The sequence below is a fragment of the Suncus etruscus genome, chromosome 9 (genome assembly GCF_024139225.1).
Source record: "Suncus etruscus isolate mSunEtr1 chromosome 9, mSunEtr1.pri.cur, whole genome shotgun sequence".
Classification (NCBI taxonomy): Eukaryota; Metazoa; Chordata; class Mammalia; order Eulipotyphla; family Soricidae; genus Suncus; species Suncus etruscus.
Window position 1 is genome coordinate 16,854,810 of NC_064856.1, and position 17,211 is coordinate 16,872,020.

Genomic DNA, 17,211 nt, shown 5'->3' on the forward strand with positions numbered 1-17,211 from the left:
TTGAGCTCTTTCTCCTCATGGAAGCAGTTTCTTTTTATTTTGTTTGTTTTGGGGGGGCACACTGTATGGGTTCAGGGGTTATGCTTGGCTCTGCACTCAGGAATTACTCCTGGCAATGCTCAGGAGACCATATGGAATGCTGGGTATTAAAATCATATCGACTACATGCAAGGCAAGTGCCCTACCCACTATACTATCATGTCCCCCAACAGTTTCCTTTCAAATTCAACAACAAGGGCCAGAGAGATTTATAGCAGGGAAGGTACTTGCAGTGCAAGTGGCCAACTGTTCAAATCTTAGGCTGCATATGGCCTCCGGAGCACTGCCAGAAGTGATCCCTGAGCACTACCAGGAGTGACCCCACCTCCCCTTCTAAAATATAACAAAAGAAAATAAAAACAAGTTCAACAACAACAAACAGATTCTATGCTAGGCTACATAGAGCAATTGGAAGGCTAAGCACATGCTTTGCTTCACTTCATTTTAAAATGTTTTGCTTTGGGACTGGAGAGATAGCATGAAGGTAAGGCATTTGCCTTGCATGCAGAAGGACAGTGGTTCGAATCCTGGCATCCCATATGGTCCCCTGAGCCTGCCAGGAGCAATTTCTGAGTGTCAGGAGTAATTCTTGAGTGCTGTCCGGTGTGACCCCCCCAAAAAAATAAAAACAAAAATAAAATGTTTTGCTTTGTTTGGTTGAGTGCAGACTATGCATGTGGGAGGCCCCAATGTGATCCTGGCACCACACACTGCCAGAGTCAACACTCAGCCAGGATTAGCCCCTGAACACTGCTGATGTGGCACCCAGATAAACGTAAACAAACACAAATCACCATGCTGAATATACTCCTCATTCTCTACCCAGTCCCTGAGGAAGCCATTCATCCTGTCCATCTCAGATACCACTGAAGAAACTGGGGTACAAGGAAAAGCCCAAGAGAACCAGTAAGATAGAAACAGAGCCAGGGGCTTGCTCTTTCAGCCCATGTTCTTTCACATAATTCTCTTTAAATTTCTCATTTCTTCCAATAAAAATTATTGAAAGTGTCTAAAAAGAGGAAGGAGAGAGAGGGAGAGGGAGAGACAGAGAAAGGAAGAGAAAGAGAGAATGTCTGCTACAGAAGCAGGCAGGGGCGGATGACGAGAGGGAAACAGGATATTGGTGGTGGGAAAGGTGCGCTGATGAAGGCTGTTGTACATTGGATGACCGAAACTCAATCATGAGCAACTTTGTAACTAAAAAAAAAAAAAAAAAGAACCTGGGGCCGGAGGTAAGGTGTTTGCCTTTCATGCAGAAGGACAGTGGTTCAAATCCCGGCATCCCATATGGTCCCCTGGGCCTGCCAGGGGCGATTTCTTTTCTTTTCTTTTTTTTTTTTTTGGTTTTTGGGTCACACCCGGCAGTGCTCAGGGGTTACTCCTGGCTCCATGCTCAGAAATTGCCCCTGGGTGTGGTCCAAAAAAAACAAAAATAAACAAACAAACAAAATCATCTTGTTAGAAAGGAAGGATGAAAGAGAGGGAGAGAGAGAGCAAGGCTCTGTTTGGGGGGGTTCCTCTGCCCCACATTGGCCAGCCAGGGCTATCTCCCAAAGGAAATAAGCCCCACCCAAGGTAATGAGGAAGATTATAATAGGAAAAGAATATAGGGAGGTTCCAGCTTTCTGATGATCTTTAAAATGATTGGCTATTGTACCTTCCTACTGCTCCCTTGTCCTTCTCTGATAGGCTACCTGGTATGGCCAGTTAGCTTGGAGCAGTGTCTATGGAAATAGGCTTGGGGCTGGAGAGATAGCATGGAGGTAAGGCCTTTGCTTTGCATGCAGAAGGACAGTGGTTTGAATCCCCGCATCCCATATGGTCCCCTGAGCCTGCCAGGAGCAATTTCTGAGCGTAGAGTGCTGGGTGTGACTCAAAAACAAAAAAAAACAAAAACAAAAACAAAAAGGCTTGAGAAGACTTACACTACGTGGTTCTTATAAAATGGTAGTCTCTCCCTGCTCAGAACCTGAGAAAAAGCCTGCCATTACAAAATGGCATCCCTCCTCGTTCAGAACTCAGGTCTCAACAATTCCACATCTTATTTGGAGGAGTAAGTCTGTTGTGCTCAGGATTTACTCCTGGCTCTGCAGTCCTGGCAGTGCTTGGAACCATATGTGGTGCTTGAAAAGGAAAAAGTTTAAAAAGTCTCTGCATATGCCTGGAAAGCCTACCAAAAGGTTAAGGTGACCACAACTAAAAATTCACTGAACCTGTACAATCTGTTAACCTGTTATTGTGTCTGTGATAAAAGTTCCAAATGTTCCCTGAAATGTAAAAGTCACTAAACTTCCTGAAATCAACAGTCATGCTGTGTTCTGTAAATTTTCCAATGTACTGGAGTGTTATAAAAAAAACTGCTGGATTTGAGATCGGGGCTCTCAACCTCTAGCCATATGGCCATGCTGGGTGCCCAGGCATATATGCTTGAACAATAAACCCCTTGCTTTTGCATGAGACTGGGGTCTTGGTGTCTTTGAAAGGCACATCTTTCTCCTGGACTTAACAGTGCTAGGGATCAAACCCAGGCCAGGTGAGGACAGGTATGCACCCTACAGACTGTACTATCACTCTGGCCCCTCTCCATGTCTTCCCCCTGCCAAGCCTGTGCTGCAGTTCCCTGTGTGTGTGTGGGATGGGGCTGGGGCACTGTGGCTGGGTCCCATCTCCCTTGGCAGCCTCAGGTCAGGCAACTTTATGACCTCAGCTTCAAGTAGGTCCGTCAGAAGACACAAAGGTTGGGGCCGGAGAGATAGCATGGAGGTAAGGCGTTTGCCTTTCATGCAGAAGGTCCGTGGTTCAAATCCCGGCGTCCCATATGGTTCCCCGTGCCTGCCAGGAGCGATTTCTGAGCATAGAGCCAGGAGTAACCCCTGGCGCTGCCGGGTGTGACCCAAAAACCAAAAAAAAAAAAAAAAAAAAAAAAAAAGAAGACACAAAGGTTTACTCCTGGTGGTGGCTCAAGGGACCATGCGGTGCCAGGGATCAAACCAAGAGCTCCTGAATGCTCTCTATCAGAGTGAAACTTCAGGATTTCTTAAAGAAGAAAGATTTTTTTGGTTCTGAGGCTGTCTAGAGCTAAGAGCCAGGGATCTGGGCACAGCATGACAGACTAGGTGCCCCAGATTCAAGAGCCCTCCTCCCAAAACTCCCACTCATCACTTCATCAGGCTGTGAGTCCTTATCCTTGACCCTGTTCCTGTCAGGCTGTGCGTCTTCTCTGGCTCTGGCTCCTTTTGTTACTCCCCGAGCTGTGTCTCACTCCAGTCCCTAGAAATGCCCTCAGAGCCTGACAGAGGTGCCTGACGAGCACTGGCAGATTTGCAGCCTGTAGGCCCAACACAGCCCACGAATGTGGTTTGTTTGCTTCACACTGTATTTCAAAAACAATTTGAACTAGCTGTTCACATGTAAAAACCAGTAGGAATCATCTAAAATATTGGGTTTTCTGGTTCCCTTGAAGAAGCCAGTCTGGCAGAACTGGGCCTATAATGTTTCTTGGCATGACTCCAGCTGTTTAGGGCAAAGATGCAGCTGCTCTGTCAGGTTGGTTGGGAAATGAGGTCTCTCCGAGATGGGGCCCTGGTCCCCAATCTTCCCTGTACCTCCCTGGTCCCTCACTTTCCCCATGACTCTCCAAAATGGGGTCCCCACTCCATCTTCCCTGTGTCTCTCCAAGATAGTGTCCCCATACCTCTTACCCTGTGCCTCCGTGGTCCCATGCTGCTCTCCCATTGATGACCCACTGGCCTTAGAAGACACTGGGGTTTTCAAGTGTATCTTATCCATCTTGGATCTGAGCCCTCTTGTGCCCCCTCCCAGCTCAGATCAGATCCCCCAGACCATCCCCAAAGGAAGCAGTGAGCCAGCTGCTGCCCCTAAGGCCCCCCAGCCCCAGAGCTCAGCCCCCCAGACCCCCCACAGAGGTGACTCAGGAGACAGTACCATCAACACAATATCCTTTACTTCTTTGAAATAAGGACCCCAGCATTCTTATACTGTGGCAGAACATCTCGGATCTTGTACCGGGGTGCTGTGATGGCTTGGACAATCCTCAAGGGGGGAAGATGTTTCTGGCTAGCCATAAAAATGGGATACTGTTGATCTGTCTTGTCCAAGCTGCCCAAATCCAGGAGTACAGACTTGGGGTTGTAGAGCCCTGTTTTCTTAGGTCTGTATGGGGTGAATTTTTGACACTTAGGAGAGGCCACCAGCTGCCGCAACAGGTCCTTCCGAAAGATATTCCAGCTGTTCTCCATGAGGAACTTCTGGCACAACTCCTCATCGCTGAGGGAAAGCACAAATTCCCATGTTAGTTCCTCCTGGGCCCTCCACTATTCTCACCTCTTTTTACAATCCCTAACCAAGTGCTCTGTTCCCTTTCCCACTGAGGCCTTTCCCAGAATCCTCTCTGCCCCTTTATTACCCCACAGCTCCCTTTTTCTACACCCAGGTCCCTTAGATGTGTGCCCAGGGCCCGAGTGGACTGCATGGGCAGTACCAGTTAGAGGTGTGCATGAGTATCAAATCTGGACATGCCAAATTTCAAAGACAAAAAGCAAAAAGAGGGGCTGGATTAATAGAACAGTGGGAAGAATGTTTGTCTTGCTTGTAGCCAACCTGGGTTCAATCCCCTGAGCACAGCCAGGAGTAATTCTTTTATTGTTTTTGTTTTGGGCCACACCTGGCTCTGCGCTCAGAAATCGTTCCTGGCAATCTTGGGGGACCATATGGGATGCCAGGGATTAAATCTGGATCAGTCCCAGGTCAGCTGCATGCAAGGCAATCGTCCTACCACTGTGCTATTGCTCCAACCCCCAGGAGTAATTCTTGAGTACAAAGTGCATCACTGATTGTAGTCCAAAAACAAATACAAAACAAACAAAAAACCAAAATTATCTCATTTATATTTAATGTTGGTAATTTGTTGAAAAGATACTATTTTAGATATTTTACATCTAAAATATTAAAATATTTTAATGTATTCAATTAAAAATATATGTATGGATCAGAGAGATAGTACAGCAAACAGGGAGCTTGTTTTGCACACAGCCAACCCACTGCCCATTCTCAGTGTTGTACATAGTACCCTGGCAGGAGTGATCCCTTAGTACAGAGTCAAGAGTAATCTCTAGGGGCCGGGTAGGTGGCGCTGGAGGTAAGGTGTCTGCCTTGCAAGCGCTAGCCAAGGAACGGACCACGGTTCGATCCCCCGGAGTCCCATGTGGTCCCCCCAAGCCAGGGGCGATTTCTGAGCGCTTAGCCAGGAGTAACCCCTGAGCATCAAATGGGTGTGGCCCAAAAACCAAAAAAAAAAAAAAAAAAAAAGAGTAATCTCTAAGCACAGCTGCGTGTGTCCCCCAAACAAAAACATATATCATATTATATTTTTGATATAGGGGCGACATTTGGAGATGTTCAGGAGCTACCGTTTTCAGCAGTGTTCAGGGGACCATGCAGTACTGGGAATAAAAACTCAGGGCTGGGGCCGGGAAGGTGGCGCTAGAGGTAAGGTGTCTGCCTTGCAAGCGCTAGTGTAGGATGGACCCCAGTTCGATCCCCCGGCGTCCCATATGGTCCCCCCCCCAAGCCAGGGTCGATTTCTGAGCGCATAGCCAAGAGTAACCCCTGAGCGTCAAATGGGTGTGCCCCCCCCAAAAAAAATTCAGGGCTTCTTCATGCAAAACATACACTATAGCCCTTTGAGTAGTTATTTTCCCAGCCCCAAAGATCTAGCTAACTAGCTAGCTATAGTTAGGGATTAAACTCAGGTCTCTTATCATGCATATTTCTGACCAACAAACCATGAACATTAATTTCACTCATTTATTTTTACATTTTATAATCTGGTTTGTGAAAAATCTAAGTAACAGGACTATTAGGAAAAATGCAAATCAAAGTTATAGCTCTACAGTGTCCCCTAGTGGAGGGGCAGTACTAGTTACTTTATCTCTTGATAACCCACAAGAGAAGTGCCAGAATGTTAAGGTGGGGTATTGGAACATTGTAACTTCATTGTAACATAAAACTCAATCATGAACAACTTTTTTGTTTTCTTTTTATGGCTTTGGGCCAAACCAGGGGGTGCTTAGTGCTTACTCCTGGTTTTTCAGTCAGGAATCACTCCTAGTAGTGTTCGGGGGACTATATGTGGTGTTGGAGATCAAACCTGGGTTGGGGGTGGACAAGTCTTACCCACAGTACTATTGCTCTGGTCCATAATCATGAACAACTTTGTAAAGGTGTAGCTCACACAGTGAAAAAATGAACATTAACTAGTAAGCACATTCCTCTGGCTAGACTTTACCAGCCAGGATACAAAGTCAAATTCTTGACCCACAGAGATTAGTTTAATAAAACACCCAGAGTCAGCAGCCATGAGAAAAAGCAAAGTCATGCAATTTGCTGATACATGGAGGGGCCTGAAAGGCAACATACTGAGTAAAGTTAGTCAAAAGGACAGAGATTCTGACACAGAATGATCTCTCATATAGAGAAACATAATGGTGGAATAACAAATATCCAAAGACAATGGAAACAACGTCTCTGCACTCAGAAATCGCTGCTGGCAGGCATGGGGGATCATATGGGATGCCAGGATTTGAACCAGCCAGGATTCAAACCACGATCCATCCTGGATCGGCTGCTTGTAAGGCAAATGCCCTACCGCTGTGCTATCTCTCCTACCCCAGAACTGGTATTCTTTTTGTTTTGTTTTGTTTTTGTTTTTGGGCCACACCCGGCGATGCTCAGGGGTTACTCCTGGCTGTCTGCCCAGAAATAGCTCCTGGCAGGCACGGGGGGACCATATGGGACACCGGGATTCGAAGAACTGGTATTCTTATGTAAGAAAAAAGTCCCTTAAGGAGACTGGAGGATGGGGAGAGCGGGAGGGAAACACCAATGGTGGAGAGAAGCCTTCAACCAGGAGGAGAGTTGGTGGTGCTGAGAGGTGCTGAAGTGCTATATATGAAACCCTGTCAGCAACGGTACTGTAAACCACAGTGCAAATATGCATGTGTGTATTATATATCACATATATAATTGTATTATATATAATATATTATAATATAATTATATATGTATATATAAAATGCCACTTGTAGAAGCAGACTGGTGGGAGGCCAATGGTGGCAGAGGGGAGCATTGGTAGAGGGAAAGTGGGCATTAAAACATTATATGCCTGAACTCCAATCATGAATAACTTTTTCATTGACTAATTAAAAAGTAAAAATAGGGCCCGGAGAGATAGCACAGCGACGTTTGCCTTGCAAGCAGCCGATCCAGGACCAAAGGTGGTTGGTTCGAATCCCGGTGTTCCATATGGTCCCCCGTGCCTGCCAGGAGCTATTTCTGAGCAGACAGCCAGGAGTAACCCCTGAGCATCGCCGGGTGTGGCCCAAAAAACAAAAAAAAAAAAGTAAAAATAAAAAATAAAAAAACACCCAGTCAGAATAGGTGACAAACAGTCCTGTAGATGCCCATGGTGTGTGCAAGTCTCCTCTAACCAGCTCCTTCCTGAGAGACACCTCTTCCCTGCTCCACGTTCAGGACACTGAGGGGGAGGGTCAAAACTGGCTGGTCCTGGGGGTTGGGGGGAGAAGTATTTATGCCACAAAACACAACCAACGCCCTGGGAAGCTGGATTCCCACCAGATAGTCTTCATTTACTGAGTTCTGTGCCTACTAATTCCAAGCTTAATAACTAACAACAGCAATTGCTAACGCTGACTTAGACCTTTCCATGAGCCAAGAACATCTTGTTGTGGTTTGTTTTTGAACCATACTCAGCAGTGCTCAAGGCATACTCTTCCCCCTGCCTGCTGCTGTACTATCTCTCCAGCCCCAAATTCTGTTTCTTAACTCATTTAACCCTCATAAACATTTCTTGGGAGCCAGGGAGATGGCTCAAGTGCTTGGTGTTCATATTTGCAAGTGGGAGGCTCAGGTCAGATTTGGCTGCCCAATCACTGCCAGGAGCAGTTCCTGAGCACTGCTGAGTATATATCCCCCCTAAACAAAAAAAAAAAAAGAAAAACAAAACAAGATTCACTATCATCCTTCCTGATACTGATGGACTTGATTTCAAATTTACTCTTTCACTGACTAAAGTTAACTCTAAAGGCCGTAACTTCATGTAAGGATCTCCATTCCAAAACCCTGCCACAGTTGAACTGAAGATTCCACCCATCATTTGGGGCTATAAATCTCAGCCCAGAATGTCCAGAGTGCCTCTCCTCAAAGAAGTGGATATTCCTGATTGAAATGACCCACTGCACTTGACATTTCAGGCTTCCCCTCACTTGGGCTCTTGAGAGTGTCTCTTTGTGAACTCTCCAGTCTGCTCCAGTCTGCAGGACATCCCCGGGGTTTTGCAGGGGAGCTTGCTCCACATCATTTCTGTGCCATTTACAGGATGGGTCTCTTGGTCACAATCAATTTTCTGAGTCTCGTGGTCCTCAATTAACACATGGAGAATTTAAGCTAGATAACATAGAGTGCTTCCTGCCTGCTTTAGCAGTCTCAAAAACCATGAGTTCACCCATTAATGAATAAGACAGAATTTGTCCGTCAGCAGTATAGATGATTGCAGGAAAGTGCTGACTGCAGCACAGATGCTGAGTGCCTACACATCTGCCACTGCAAGTCTATGTAAACTGTTTCTGAATTTTAATTCAGCAAGCACAAACTGATCCCCTTGTCCCAGGCTGGGTGTTCTGGGACAAGATGAGCCATTTTCTGTCTTGGTCATACACAGTGATCAGACACCATGAACTCTTGGAACTAGAAGGAACCATCAGTGTTTTCCTCAGTTGTTTTTTCTTGAAAAATCTGCACCAGAAACGCTGATAGAGTGCATGCTTGCATGCAGGAGACCTGGTTTGATTTCCAGCACCACATCCTCTCCTAAGCACTGGCAGAAGCATCCTCCAAGCACTGCTGGATATGGCCCCCAAACAAACAACAACAACAACAATAACAGTAACAACAACAAACCCACAAAACTGCTCCTAACTTGGTTCATATATACATATTATTTTTGTTTGATTGTTTGTTTGTTTTGGGAGGGCCACACCTTATGATGCTCAGGGGTTACTCCCGGCTATGCATTCAGAAATTGCTCCTGGACTATATGGAATGCCAGGGGATTGAACCGCAGTCTGTCGTAGGTTAGAGCATTCAAGGCGAATGCCCTACTGCTTGTACCACCACTCTGGCCCCTATTTCTTCTTTATTTTACTACTTTTTCTTTATTTGGGGGAGGGTCTCACCCAGTGGTACTCAGGGCTTACTACTGGCTCTGAGCTCAGAGATCACTCTGGGGACACTATGGGGTGCCACCAATCAAACCCAAATAAACCACATGCAAGGCAAGCACCTGCCCATTGTACTATCGCACTGCCCCCCTGATGATTTTTCATAAGTTTTAGTTCTTTTACTTCCCTTACTGTGGCCCACCTAAGTAATACCATTTGTCATATCCTGGGTTTATTTAGCTAGTCATTTTCCTAGTTCGCACTAGAATCTTAACTGCCAAAACTAAAATGCAAACCCGTGACCATCTGAAACCATCCTGTAAGCCTTCTGCAGCTGTGTATCATCCGTTGCATAGCCAAGATCTCGTCTTATTTTCTTCTCTTTAAGACTGAAGTCTTAATTCTCTACCAGAATCACCCAGATGCTGCATGAAGCCCTTCCATGTGCTAAGTGTCCATGGCTGCTCACCGCACACTCCCCTTTCCCAAATATATCAACTACTGGAATCACTCCCACCCTGCCAGTAAAATTATGTCTGATTACAATAGCTTCACAAGTAAAGAAAAATCAGGAAGGATGCAATATTCTATAATTAGTATGGTCTTCATTGTGAAACTATGTGTGCCTGAATGATAAATTCATATCTGGCACATATCAAAGCAGTTTTACAAAAAGAACGTAGTACTGGGGACTGTTGGAAGAGTATAAATGGTTTTGGTTTTCACCTTTTTATATATGTTGATTAGGGAGGATTTGGGTCACACCTAGTGGTACTTGGAGTCATTCCTCATGGTGGTCAAGGGACCATGAGGCTCAAATAGGATCATCTATTTGATGAGCCCATCTATAGATGGGCTCAAATAGGATCATCCACATGCAATGTGCCCTGCCACCATATCACCATGTCCCTCCCTTCTTAAATATTTTAAATTTCTTAAATATTTTAAATTTTCCAAATTATGCAAGGAGAATGCTTTGTTCATTCAACTTTATCTGAGCAGTTGCTATGTGCTGAGCAGAGACAGATGCTACAGGTGGAAGGTGGTTCAAAATGTCCCTGCCTTCAATAACGACTTAATCAAGTGGGTGGGAAAGAGATGCCCAAATCACATAGCTTGTTAGTTTTGTCTGGTTGGTAACATCCATATGGTCTCCTGAGACCACCAGGAGTGAAGCCTGAGTCCAGAAACAGGAGTAAGTCCTGAACACAACTGGTATGACACACTAATAAAAAAATAAAATAGGGGCCAGAGCGATGGCACAAGCGGTAAGGCATCTGCCTTGCCCGCGCTAGCCTAGGACGGACCACGGTTCGATCCCCTGGCATCCCATATGGTCCCCCAAGCCAGAAGCAATTTCTAAGCCAGGAGTAACCCCTGAGCGTCATTGGGTGTGGCCCAAAAAAAAAATAATAATTTATCATCACTACCAAAAATTGGGAGAAGAAAAAATGCATTTGCAATGTTACTAGTCTGGCAATTTTCTAAAGTATATTTTTTGTTCCTAATTATAAAAGTAATGCATACTCATTACGAAAAGAAACATAAGGGGCCGGGCGGTGGCGCTGGAGGTAAGGTGCCTGCCTTGCCTGCGCTAGCCTAGGACGGACCGCGGTTCGATCCCCCGGCGTCCCATATGGTCCCCCAAGCCAGGAGCGACTTCTGAGCACATAGCCAGGAGTAACCCCTGAGCGTCACCGGGTGTGGCCCAAAAACAAAAACAAAAACAAAAACGAAAAGAAACATAAGAGAAATATATAATTAAAACCAGAAAGTCTGTTCTGTTGTGATTAGGGGCAGGAATTTGGATTATACCAGAGGTGCTCAGGCACTTGCCTTGCAAACCAGCTGACCTAAGGTTGATCCATAGTACCACATAGGTTCCCTGAGCAGAGCCAGGAGTGATCCCTGAGCAAGGATGGATGTGACCCAAATACCAAAACAAACCAACTGATGTTGCTTCATGCATGTATCATTTTTTAAATTGCTGTGCTAAGGCCACAGGCAACAGTGCTCAGAAACCTGGGTCCTTCAAGGAAATGAGGGGAGCTATGTGCAGCCAGGGATCTATCTCAGGGCCTCACACACTCACAACATTAACTTTATCATATAAGCCACCCCCATACTTTTATATAAAGTCATAGGTGGGGGGCTGGAGAGATAGCACAGTGGGTGGGGTGTTTGCCTTCCACGTGGCCAACCCAGTTTTGATCCCCAGTATCCCATGTGGTCCCTGGAGCCTGACAAGAATAAGCAGAGCACAGAGCCAGGAGTAACCTCTGAGCACCTCTGGGTATGGTCCATAAACCAAAATCAATAGATACACAAATAAATAATAAAAATATAAATAAGGGGCCAGTGAGATAGCATGGAGGTAAGGCATTTGCTTTACATGCAGAAGGTTGGTGGTTCAAATCCCGGCATCCCATAAGGTCCCCCGAGCCTGCCAGGAGATTTCTGGGTGTAGAGCCAGGAATAACCCCTGAGAGCTCCCGGTGTGACCCCCCAAAATATATACATATATATAATAAAATAGAATATAAATATAACTACACATTGCTTCAGAGTACAGCAACTGTTTAAAGCCCTTGAAACATAATACTAAAAGGATTGAGGTAATTTATAGCATACCAACAGCTATCAGCTTCATTCCCCCTTGTCAGAATTAAGAATTGTCTTTTTATTTTCCCACTGGAATAAGAGAAAAACTATTTATTGAAGGAATAGTAGAGTATCTTAGAACTGCCTTATAAACATATGGTCATGAATTCAGTCCCCAGAGTTGGTACATAGGTGCAGCACAATCCTAGCAGCTCTGCTCTCTGTGATACCTTGCTAAACAGGCCATTTCTGGCCATACTTCAGCCAAATGTGTGTGAGTACATCAAAAAGGTGAGCAATCCTCTGTGACAACTAAGTGTGTAGGGAGCATAGCCAACCTCCTGTCAGTCACACACCAACATCAACAATGATAAAAGCAAGGGAAGTGGGATGAATAAAAAATAAAAAAGGGCTTGTTTGTTTTGCTTTGGGGCCACACCTGGCTATGCTCAGGGTTTACTCCTGGCTCAGTGCTCATGGATTATTCCTGGCAGGGCACAGGGACCATATGGGATTAAACCCCAAATGGCTGCATGTAAGGCAAGCACCTTCCTCACTGTACTCTCTCTCCTTTCTTCTCTCTCTCTTCTCTCTTTCTTCTCTCTCCTCTCTCTTCTCTATCCTCTTCTCTCTCTCCTCTCTTTCTTTTCTCTCCTCTCTCTTCTCTATCCTCTTTCATCTCTCTCTCCTCTCTCTTTCTTCTCTCTCCTCTCTCTCCTCTCCTCTCTCTCTCTCTCTCTCTCTCTCTCTCTCTCTCCTCCTCTCTTTCCCTCCCTCCCTCCCTCCCCCCCTCTCCAGGACTAAAAGTACTTTTTTTTTATTAAAACTGTTTTGCTCTGGTGAGATATTGGGATATCCCCCAATGCCACTGACCTGGGGTACTGGATTTGGAACTTTAATAGTTTTACTATCATGTTATCATCGATCATTTGGTAAAACTGTTCTTTGCTTATCCGAATCACTTCGGCTCCCAGGCTCATGAGGATAAGAGGCCTGAGGTCCTGCTGGCTCTCTGGGAGGAGGATCTGGTGCAGTCCCTAGAAAAGAAAGTGTACATAGTCAGAGCCAGAGACCACACACTTCTGCCAGCACTTTGCAGGACAGGAGTCGAAGCTTCTACTGCCAACCTCATGGCCTTGTGCAGAGGAGCATCCTGCGGGCTCTCTGTGCTGTCCAGGAGCTTCCAGAGCACAAGGGCTCTCTTATGGAACAGGTGTTCCTAGTTCCTCACGTTCTATTTCAACTCTTCTATGTGCCTAGAAAGACTATTTACTGTCTTTAGTAATATGACCAAAAAATGCAGTTGGCCTCCTCTGGCCACCACTGGCCACCTTGTCCAGCTGCCTTTTCTGCCTAGCCCAGAGCTTCAATTTAGCAATTTCTCTGTTCCCATAGACCTGAATCCATTGCAGGTGCTCAGCACCAGAATCTATGGTTTAAGCTATACATTGTGAAAGAGGGAAGAGAGGCATGAAGAATTTGTGTAAGTAAGTAACTTACTTGCCCCTGGTAACCAAAGCAGCAGAGGCAGAAGTTGAACACAGCTCTGAATTCAGGGCTGGTGAAGTTGAGAATGGCGCTCTCATTTTACTCTGATCCATGCCCCATGCCTTCTCTGCCTACAACCTTCAAATAATTTCTCAAAGTACCAGCATAAAAACAAACGTCTCAGGGCCGGCGAGGTGGCGCTAGAGGTAAGGTGTCTGCCTTGCAAGCGCTAGCCAAGGAAAGGACCACGGTTCTATCCCCCGGTGTCCCATATGGTCCCCCCAAGCCAGGGGCAATTTCTGAGCACGTAGCCAGGAGTAACCCCTGAGCATCAAACGGGTGTGGCCCGAAAAACAAAAAAAAAAAAAAAAAACGTCTCTTTCTCCTGCCCTGGGCACTCAGCCGTGCATGGATCTCTAGTAAAGCCAGATTCCTTTGACCCTGTCAGGTCCCTTCATGCACCACTTTTATCAGGAACATGCTTTTCCTGGCTCATATTTACTGTCCACGACTCATATTTACTGTCATTCTGCTCTCTATATCAGCTCCCTGGAGCAGCCTTCCTTGCCTTCACTTCATCCTAACTCCACGTACTACTTTTGTTTCTAGCAACAATTTGCAACTTCCTGTCTGTTTGCTCAATATCTGTTTACTGTCCATCCCCAGAGAAGAGCTAAAGCCCAAGGGAGGCAGGAATGATGTCAGTGTACATGCCTCATGCTGTTACCTCGTTTGCTGCTTGGAGCCCGATACCTGACACAGGCTCAGAAACTACATTTGGGGTGAAGTTCAGCTGGAGCCAGAACATTAGAGTCAGCAGCTCAGCCAGGTGAATCACTAGTGAATAGGTGATGTGTTTTTGATGAGAGCACATGTTCAAAGGGTATGAATGGGAAGGGTAGGATTGTCCTCACATCTAGGAGCCAGAAGCAGAACTGAAGAGCCTGCCACTCTGCCATCTATCCTCTCTGTGAGATCCTGAAAGACCAACTCTGGGGTCTCAGCCTGCCTGTCCCCCTTCCTCCTCATGAAGCTGCTTCCCCCCAAACCTTCCAATTCCTGGCCCAGTTCCACGCTCCGCTCCTGTAGACAAGAACATTGACTGTCCGCTGGTAGTTGGCTCCAGCCACAGCTATTACCACTTCGACTGCAAACCACGGCAAGAAAGTGGGAGAGCAGAAGTTTCCCAAAGGCACATCCTTGCTTGATTCCTGGGCTATTTTAAAGCAAATCCAAATGAGTGGGGGAGGAGGAAGATGGGAAGCATTGGTGGTAGGAAGGTTGCACTGGTGAAGGAGGGTGTACTTTTTTAATGACTGAAACCCAACTACAAACATGTTTGTAATCATGTTGCTTAAATAACAATATTAGTAAAAATTAATCCATTTATTTAATTTAAAAAATCAAATCCAAGGTGTCATTTAATTTTATTAGTAAATACTTACATATGTAGCTCCAAAATATAAAAATTCTTTTTCTTTCCCTTTTCCTTTTTTTTTTTTTTTGTTATTGGGTCACATCGGCAGTGCTCAGAGTTACTTCTGGCTCTATGCTCAGAAATCACTCCTGGCAGGCTCAGGGGACCATATGGGATGCAGGGATTTGAACCACCACCCTTCTGCATCTAAGGCAAACGCCCTACCTACTGCTGTGTTATCTCTCAGGCCCCAAGAATTCTTTTTCTTTCTTTTTGTTTTGTTTTTGTTTTTGGGCCACACCCGGTGATGCTTAGGAGTTACTCCTGGCTATGTGTTCAGAAATCGCTCCTGGCTTGGGGGACCATATGGGATGCTGGGGGATCGAACCGCAGTCCATCCTAGGATAGCATGGGCAAGGCAGACACCTTATTGATTGCGCCACTACTCCTGCACCTAGGATTCTTTTTCAAAGCAACCAAGGGGTCAAAGAGATGGTAACATAGGCTGAAGCACAGGATACATTTGCAAGAGATCTAAGTTCAATGCCCTACACCCCATGGTCCCAAGCACTCCCAGGAGTGACAAAATATCAAACCAAAAACATGACCACAATATCATTAGCATTTCTAAAACATTTTACAAATGTCCCTTAAGATTATCAAATATGAGTGGTCTTAGGGTCAGAGTAATTGCACAGTATGTAAGGCACTTGCTGTGCATGTACTGACTGGGTTCAATCCCTGACACCCTTTTCCAAACCCTGTCAAAAATCACCTCTGAGCACCTCCAGGTGTGGACCAAACAAAGAAAATATGGTGGGCTTTTTGGACTTTGCCGATTATGATCTCAGACTCCTTGCCAGAATGCTACAGTGCACGGGGAAGCAGGCTCATGGCACACTTACAATGACCTCTCCTTGCTCCGAGGTGTGGATGCTGAGATAGGCCCCCACTGCAGCCTCCTTGGGGAGATCACCATAGTTGGTATTGATCATGGAATAGTTGAATGTTTGATGAGGCTTTGAGCTGAAATTTGAGATTCAACAGTGAAAAAAGGCTTTATTTGAAGCCCAACCAGTTCATGCACGGTCCCGGATAATCAGCCTTCCTCTCCACATGTTGACACGCCCCTCATGAAGTAATCACAACTCCACAGGAAGGTAAGGACTCAAACTGGAAACTAAAGTCTTACTGTACCAAGAACTGGGGCTCTAAGTCGCTCTTCAAGCTCGTGTTCTCCCTCAAACATACACCTCGTTTTCTTGTTTATGTTTCTACTCTGGAGAAGCTTGAGTCCACTCTTGAACACATACCTCTTTTCCCTCACATCTTTCAAAATAAGTTTCAGTAACTTGCTTCACACACACACACACACACACACACACACGAACACACACACACACACGAACACACACACGCACACGCACAATTTCGAATCTTTGGAGGGAGCCAAATGGAAGGAAGAAGGCTTGGGAAAAGGGGAACCAGAGACCTTGAAATGCCTACAGATTGTGAGGAGGCTGAGGGGGCTCCATCTTAGCCAGCTGAGCAGAGTTATAGTTGCTGGCAATAGAGTAGATATCTTAACTAAGGTCTGGAGTGAAGGATCAAGAGACATCTTGCACCCGTGAGGCTCTGGATTTGAGGCCCAGTATCACATGTACCCCACTGGCTGGAAAATAGCTCCCATAATGACAAAACAGATAGATCAGATAAACTGTCCCTGGGGAAACAGTAGAAGTTGGGCTCTTCTTGATAGAAAGAAGAGGGGCTGGAGAGATAGCACAGTGGTAGGGCGTTTGCCCTGCATGTGACCGACCCAGGACAGACCTAGATTCAATTCCCGGCATCCGATATGGTCCCCTGAGCCTGCCAGGAGGGAGCGACTTCTAAGTGCAGAGCCTGGAGTGGCCCCTGAGCACCGCCAGGTGTGGCCCAAAAACCAAATAAATAAATAAATTTTAAAAAAAGAGGGGGGCGGAGAGATAGCACAGCGGTGTTTGCCTTGCAAGCAGCCGATCCAGGACCAAAGGTGGTTGGTTCGAATCCCAGTGTCCCATATGGTCCCCCGTGCCTGCCAGGAGCTATTTCTGAGCAGACAGCCAAGAGTAACCCCTGAGCATCGCAGAGTGTGGCCCAAAAACAAAACAAAAAAAAAAAAAAAAAGAAAGGAGAAGAGATGGATTTTTTTGCTTACTTATGTTTCCATGTGTGGCCTGGGAACTTATACCTTGCTCACAGGGAGCAACTTTTGCACACAACCTTAAGGTGCTGTATCTAAGCTATCAGTTGGCAGAAGGAAGAGGCAGATTATGTTCTCTGTTTTAGAAGCAAAGAAGAGACTCTATCAATGGATAATGGGGCTGGACTCAGCACATAGCATGTCCTTAGTTCTCCACTCTTTATTTT

The 17,211-nt window shown here is 45.8% G+C and overlaps 1 protein-coding gene across 1 annotated transcript in view; it reads right to left on the bottom strand.

Annotated features, from left to right (window-relative positions):
* Window positions 1-3,986: 3,986 nt before the first annotated feature.
* CNBD2 (cyclic nucleotide binding domain containing 2) overlaps window positions 3,987-17,211 on the bottom strand; it is a 56,133-nt gene continuing 42,908 nt past the window's right edge. The window contains exons 10-12 of the mRNA XM_049779459.1: window positions 15,708-15,828; window positions 12,771-12,934; window positions 3,987-4,326 (exon numbers count right to left, since the gene is read on the bottom strand). Coding sequence (XP_049635416.1) covers window positions 4,002-4,326; window positions 12,771-12,934; window positions 15,708-15,828 — 610 coding nt within the window. The 3' untranslated portion in view covers window positions 3,987-4,001. The remainder of the gene's footprint in view (window positions 4,327-12,770; window positions 12,935-15,707; window positions 15,829-17,211) is intronic.